Source organism: Pundamilia nyererei, unplaced genomic scaffold (assembly GCF_000239375.1).
Source record: "Pundamilia nyererei isolate P.nyererei 1_Seehausen unplaced genomic scaffold, PunNye1.0 scaffold00007, whole genome shotgun sequence".
Lineage (NCBI taxonomy): Eukaryota > Metazoa > Chordata > Actinopteri > Cichliformes > Cichlidae > Pundamilia > Pundamilia nyererei.
Window position 1 is genome coordinate 1,855,038 of NW_005187408.1, and position 7,739 is coordinate 1,862,776.

At 41.2% G+C, this 7,739-nt stretch overlaps 1 protein-coding gene across 1 annotated transcript in view; it reads left to right on the top strand.

The window, feature by feature from the left end:
* Window positions 1-2,929: 2,929 nt before the first annotated feature.
* The window catches only part of cntnap2a (contactin associated protein 2a), a 384,903-nt gene continuing 380,093 nt past the window's right edge, over window positions 2,930-7,739 (top strand). Inside the window, exon 1 of the mRNA XM_013915179.1 lies at window positions 2,930-3,506. Within this exon, the coding sequence (XP_013770633.1) occupies window positions 3,404-3,506 (103 nt within the window). The 5' untranslated portion in view covers window positions 2,930-3,403. The remainder of the gene's footprint in view (window positions 3,507-7,739) is intronic.

A 7,739-nucleotide genomic window follows, 5' to 3' on the forward strand; every position in this document is an offset into this window, starting at 1 on the left:
AGCCAGCTGAGGTGGTTCGGGCATCTGACAAGGATGCCTCCTGGGGTTGGTGTTCCAGGCATGTCCCACTGGGAGGAGGCCCCGGGGCAGACCCAGGACACGCTGGGTGTCCTGAAATTATATCTCTCGGCTGGCCTGGGAACTCCTTGGTGTTCCCCCGGATAAGCTGGAGGAGGTGGCTGGGCCCCCGCGACCCGGGGTATGATAAAGCGGATGAAGATGGATGGATGGATGGATCGTTGGATGTGACTTTTTCACATTATTCTGGAAAGGTTATGGCCCACTCTTCCTGAAAGCGTTGCTTTGGGCAACGCTTTCAGGAAGAGTGGGCCATAAGAGGTGTCTTAAGGTCCTGACACAACCTTTAAATCAGACTGAGGTCTGGACTTTGACTTGGCCATTCATGGCCATTCTGTTGTAGATTTGCTTGTGTGCTCGGGATCATTGCATGACCCATTTTGGCCAAGCTTTAGTTGTCAGACAGATGGCCTTACATTTAATTCTAGAATACTTTGTATACAGAGGAGTTCAACCCAATGACTGCTGCGTGCCCTGGTGCTGTGGCTGCAAAAAAAAGACCAAATTTTCAACCCTTCACCAGTTTGCCTGACAGTTGGCATGATATGTTTCTACTGACATGGTGTGTTTGGCTTTTGCCAGGCATGGCAGTGTGCATTATGGCCAAACAGCTTCAAGCTGTTCTTACTGTCCAAGGGACATTGCTCCAGAAGTCTTTTAGTTTCTTCTGATGTAACGTTGTTAAGCCTCCACGTTCTTTTTACAGAGAAGATGGTTTCTCCTGACAGCTCTTATGAAAAAAACCCTATTTGTTCAGTCTTTTTTTCATTTTTTACTGCTATGAAAGTTTAATATTCAACATGCCGGTGCCAACAGAGCATGTGGAGTGTAGAGCTTAGATTTGAGTGGGTTTGTTGGGACATCCACTTTTTGAAAGATTGCTGCACACCTGGAAGCTCCAGACCAGCAAACTGCTTAAACTTCTGCTTTTATAGAGGCGCTCACACTTGCTTATAATCATTTAATTAAGTGCATTAATTAAGCATCACTTGGCTGCTGTTTAACTTCTCAATTCCTCTGAAAGCAGGAAGAATGTACTTTCAAAGGCATGTGTCAGCCACACTGTAGCTCACTTGTTTTTTAATCATTTCATTCTTCAACCCTATTACCAAAAAAAGAGTGTTGCTATGTGCAATATAACTCAAAAGATTCATTTTTAGCAAATCAGTTAAAATGTAAAATGTAAATATAAATTGAAATATTTCCAATTAAGCAGGTCTGAATTTAAGAAATTATATACATTTATGTCTAATTCAAATTTGTTGCAGATTTTTATAAAAAAAAACAAAACAAAACAAAAAGAAACGGAGCATCGTTTGCTAAAGCTGCATTTTGTTATAATGTAAACAACAACAAGAGTCTGAGTGCTAAGTTGACCAGCTTGCAGTCTGCATATAAAAACATTTGGCACAATATCAAAATAAAAATAATATATAGCAAAGCCACAGAAATTCTTCACCATCGAGTATACTTTTTTTTTAAAGTTTACCTTTAAAACTACTGTAATTAGTTTCATCAGTTCTCAGACACATAGTGTTCTTACAAGATGATGTGATGCCATCCATGATAATCATTCAGACATCCCAAATTACAAATAAAATGAAACTATGACATTTGAATAAATATGTGTACGGTTTCCATTGAAATATTGGGATTATTGTAGGTATTGCATGATTCTTTAATGAATAAATGTATATCTAGGTTGAGTCATTTTGCTTTTGCTGTAAGGATGCAACGATACCATTGCTTGAACAAAAGAATAATGTACCACACAGGTTATCAGTCTGTATAGTTTTCAGTTTTACATGATAAGTAACTTGTTAATAAACACTGTTAGCGGGCCTCATTGTATGTTTCTAATGGTGAACCAATCAAAAGCATTTGACCCATGGGCCTGTGTGCGTCCTTATACCACGCTGACTATCATAATCTATCCCTTATTTGAAGCAGTAAGTGAAACATTACCACTGATGGAGCTGCCTGTGATGAATTTGCCATTTTCATTCACCATTTTCTTCATTTAGAAAAATGCTCCATGCAGCGATGATAATCATGTATTATGTTCTGGACAGACGACAATGACTGAGACATGTAAGTGACAAATGTGACAGACAGATATGGATTGCAATTTGTCATTGTAAAACATGTTATTTAACTTGCCTCTGAAGCAAATTTACTAGATTTCTTCTTCTTAGTACAAAGATGACTGCTAAAAAAAACAATAATGACACTAGTGGGCTAAAAGAAAACAAAAAACACAAATAAAAAGAAAGAAAGAAAGAAAGAAAGAAAGAAAGAAAGAAAGAAAGAAAGAAAGAAAGAAAGAAAGAAAGAAAGAAAGATGTATTGTCTAAAGCAGTTACTTATAGTCTGTTCAGATTGGTGTATCTCTGCAGTCCTATTAAGACTTGTACCAGCAAATCTCCAACATGTATTTGTTTGAATGGATTATAAGGTTTGAAATATCTGAAAGCACCTTTTGTTACAATATCTAGATGTTTTTAATTTAACTTTTTGAAATAAAACCATTCTGTTAGGGAAAACCATTTGCATACAAGAAGAACTTTAGTATTATGTGATATTTAATCTTCATTAGATAAGTTAAATGGGTTTTCTCTCTCTCTCGTTTGCACTAAATGCAGGCAAACGGGGGATTGCGAGGACATCAAGACAGAGAGAGTGCAGGTCCCGAGTATTTTTTTTTGTTAGGGCTTTCATGTGTGGATAGAAGAGGAATGCACAAGTGTAATGACACCACCACCTAGAGAAGGTGGGGGGCACTGTCTGGCTATTAGAAACGGAAAGGCATTTAGAGTGTGTGCGTGTGTATGTGTGTGAGAGACAGAGTGGGGGGCAGAGAAAGGCTGAGATAAGTTCAGCACCACGGACAGAGCATTAGAGCGCTGGGCAGGAGAAACCAGTTCAGGGATTTGAGATGTGCACTGTCATGCCTTCTTGAACTCCTGAAGGATTTGCTGTCCGCTACATCCGCACCCATTCGTGTCGTCCTTTGGACGGTGGAAACTCGGCTGCTGTTTTGTTGTAGTCGCTAAACAAGGGAGGTGAGAGAGCTGCAGAGATAAGTGCGCTCTCTTTGCTAGCACAGACCAGTCTGTGTTTTGGCGCCATCCTTACATCATCTCTTTATTGGGGAGAGAGAGAGGGAGAGAGAGAGCGCGCGCGCGAGAGAGAGAAACTCCGTGCAGCCGGGCTCCTATCCGCCAGTCCTCAACTGAGAAGCGAGACTGACGGACCGACTGGCGTTACAGCCACTCAGCTGTGTGTTCCCCTCTCCCGCTCTCCTGCGCCCACAGCAGCCGTGAAGATGCGCCGGCACCGTCCTGCCCAGGGACTGACGTTGTTATTGCCGGTGGTTTTATGGATTTTCTGTCATGTCAGCGGTGTGCACGGAGCTCTACCAACAACCCGTAAGTTGTTCTTTTCAGTATTTTTGAAATGGTCTTCCAGGGCTGTTTGGGTGAGAGTGGGAATGGGTGAGAAACAAACGATCTGCCTGTGGAGAGAAGCGGCACAGGTAGAGGTTTACGGCTACGTTAGTAGTGCCGGGCGACAGAGGCAGCGAGAGGCAGAGGTTGAAGCGGGGTCGACTTTTGAGTTCAAGCCTAAACGTGTTAGCGCTTTAGGGTCTGTGGTGCCTTTATTTTTGGCGCACGGGATTTTTATGACCGCTGAGATGTTTAATTGCGTTTTTTTAGGGGACTCCAGAAATTACTTGAGTATTGAGGGATAGTCACAGAATTAGTGAATGGCATTTAAGTTTGGCAGTAGTGGTTTGCTGTTTATTGTGGAGTCCCAGTCATCAAAGTGGACCCGAGAGAAGAACAGTTGGAAAACGGTTCAACTTCCAACAAACTGTCCCCCCCCCTCCTTTTTATTTTCAACGCTTTCTGATGTTCTGTAAGAACATTACATTTGGTTTTAGACTATTGCGTTTGCATAAAACAATCCAAGTAAAGAGATTTTGCTGAATGCCCATTTTCTTTTAAAAAGAGTTGTGGTCTAATAGGGCTAAGCTGTAACTCTCAACAACTAAGGGTGCATTGATTTGAATGGTTTTGTCTACTTGTACGGTCTGATTTAGTTTTTTTTATGGTGTGCAGTTTGCATTCTGATTAGACTCTCCATCAAGCTCACTGGTCTCAGCATATTAAAGCCTAAGCCTTTTTTTAAGGTCATTGGAAAACTTAGATGATTAGCATTCCGCTTTTATTTGCTCCCCCCCCATAAAGCCGCCACTTCACTGCTTAATTCTTGGAACACTTGATGAAGGCTTCTATTCGATCCACGCTGTAATTTCAGTCTTGAGAGTTTGTTTAAACATTGCCCGCTGTTGCATTTGTTCCTAACTCTAATTGTCATTGACATACTCCAGGAATTCAGTGTTTATATTTTATGAACATATCGACCGCAGTTGTTTCTTTTTCCACTTTTATAGCATACTGAAGTAACTGCGTGTCTGACAGTTTTGATATAGAATGCGTTATTACTGGTCTTATCTGATTTTTATTTATTTATTTAACTTGGATTATCCAGCCTTGGTTCAGTGGCATTGCGATCTTGCTGACGGTGACTGAGCCGATACTCTGAGGGTTCAGTGTAACTGATTCCCCCCGCGATCGCAAGGGCTTCTCAGGTCCTGGATGGATGTGCCCGTGGACGCGCCTCATTAATCATCCCATCTGACAGACAACAACGGAGAGACGCTACCGCGAGTCGCTTGAGCAGGGGTACGCGCGCGAAGCAGTGTCAGAGAGCGTGACGGGAGGCAAAGGATACCTGGAGAGTTGGAAGAGTTTGCCTGTGCGTTTCTCGCGCACAAAGCTTTCGTTAATAAGAGCGACCTCACAACGATCAGGTGTCATTGTGGCAACGCTTGATAAGATGTGGAAATCCAGAGTCCTCTTACTCCCGTCACCTGGAGGGTCTGACCGGGGGAGCCTCGCTATATCTGAGAGGACAGTGTCTCATTAAAAGTTAGATTTCAGATCGCTTTAAAAATGTATCAGCCGCCACCTCTTACATTTTCCTATAAGTAATGAGTGAGAATGTGTTTTACCATTTATCTAGAGCCTTTAATATTATAATGCAAACATGTGCAAGTCTGTAAGTGTTTCCAGTGTACATTAAGCATGTGTGTTCTGTGTAAGACAAAAAAGCGACGGAAGGATTTTTTCCCCTGTTCATGCGGGTTTATGTTCATTTGCATGTTAGTTGTGAATTCATCTAAGTTTTCACAAATCCAAGTTGAATCAAGTCTTTTTTTCTTCCTTTCTTTTTTAATCGGGCTGGTACATTCACACAAATCCTCGGCCTTACTTTAAAGGAAGATAGATGATAATCTGTGAATTGTACACTCACCATAGAATTCGACAGATCAGAAACAGAAAAACATTGAAAAACAGCAAAGGTGGTCTGAAGCCAATGCAATGGAGATGATAAAGTGATACGCTGAAAAACACAAGAATATGCTCCAAGAGGACATCCGGCAAGTGTTACCAAATAAGATAAGACAGAGCCAAATGGCCTTCTTGCTACCGTGAAAACCTGGGAGCAGGGCAGACTGCACAAACACATAGACACACAAAAACCACAAAAAAGGGAGACAGACACAAACAGTTGAGAGCGAGAGAGGAAGAGAGAGAGGAGTAGTGATCAGACTCCTGGAGGATCAAGATTCAGCTCCAAAAACATCTGGACCGAAGCACTGACAGCCAAGGGAGAGAGCGATGCCTCAAGGATGGATAGGGGTCTGGTAGCAGCAAGCACAAGCGAAACAGGAGTGAATATAACCAGGCAATCCAGTGAAAAGTTAAGAGGAAACAATGATTTTAAGTTTGGATTTAAAGCCCTGAAGGGAAACAAACAGGGAGGTTATTTCAGAGGAAGGGGGATGTGATTGGTTGGCTGTGAAGCTGGCTGATTTCTTATTAACTCTGGGGCCAGACACATGCCCTATTATTGCGTCCTCTTGCAGCGCTTAGTGCAAACATTTTGAATCAGATCAAAGTTTTACAAAAAGGGAAGCTTCATGCTGTCTCATGAAATAAAGTGTTTCATTTTTCTATCATTTTATTGGGTTAGGGTTAGAATTACGATTATAATTAGATGAACATGCATGCACAAATATAGATACAGTAACTCAGAAATACATATAAGATGTACACTCAGCCATCAGATACATGCAGTGGAAGAAAAATGGGTTATGTCTGTCGTTGGTGTACTTTAGTGGTATCCTCTACTGAGCTGTCACTGTGCAGTATGTAAATCTGTTGTTGATGTACTGTGTCAAGGCAAGGTCTGCCTACCATAATGTTTCATAATCATTTCATAACCAATCAGACTTTAATTTTTCTCTTTACCATATTTTTTTCTGATTAAGTTGGTTCACACAGAAAATTCACGACTGGATTATTTGCTCAGTGTCCATATACAGTGCTAACATACTTAAATATATTTTATATGCACAGATATTTTCCTTGGCTGTAAAATATTCCAAGAAGAGCTTGTTTTATTTAGCTTTAAAGGTTATAATTTTAATTAATTCGCTTTGAACTCCCTGGCGCTCCTTTGCAAAGCTGCTATTCATTACTCGCATAGTAAAGGACAAGAATTAAATTTTTAAGAGTCACAGCACCAGTGTGTAAAACGTAAAGGATGTGCCTTTAAGTCAGTGTGTTGGTGGGACTCTGGGTGGTTAAATGGGATGCCCCCAGAGCCTGTCTGATATAGAATCAGATTAGCCTTTTCTCATCTCATTAAGCTTGCCAGGCCATTTGACATAGACATCAGTCTGGTTTCACCTCCAGGGCAACAAGTCAGGGTCTCCTGTTCTTCAGTATACATATATAAAAAACAATATAAAGCCAAATGGTGACATTTGCACACAGAAGTGTTCTTGTGTGAGTGTGAATCACTGGCAGTTTTTCCAGGTTTTGGTCCAAACAAATCATTTGACACTGGAAAAAGAAATTTAGCTTTTTTCCACTCAAATAAATTATTGCATTTCCAGTCTCTTCTACTGGGATATAGAGTGAATATGGTTATAAAAGCAAACCCTTTAACCACCACATGGGTCAACTTCTTGCCAATTCTCTGTCTTGTTTTTGTGTTTGTGTGTCTGAGATGGCTCCCATTAGGAGGTGATAATGATAGGATTAAGGCTGCAGGAAGCAGACTGGTTAGGCTCAGATTAGAGCAGCACTACACTTGCTGTGTAGCTATGTTTGGCCCTTGGATATTTATATGTGTGCACCTGCCTGTGTTTTGGGAATGTGTGTGTGTGCGTCCACATTTGTGGATTAATCATGCACTGAGACAAGTGAACCAGCGCTAGGAAATAAGGTGTGGATGTTAATTGCACTGCTGTTTCTCTGCTCTACCCCCTCCATCTAAATTGCTGCCTTCCACCTGTTTTTTTGCTCCTTTGCACTTCCTTGATTGCTTATCCTCCCTTTCTAATTCTCTTTGTAGCTCTTCCTCTACCTTTACACCTACCTTTATGCCTCCTCAACAAAATCTAGCAAAAATAAAAAGCAAGTCATCTCCTATTTTTCCACTGCCTCAACCCTACCTGTAACTGTAGTGATTCATCTCTCTCACCCCTACATGTCACCCATTACTCCAAATTCCTCAGTCTTTCT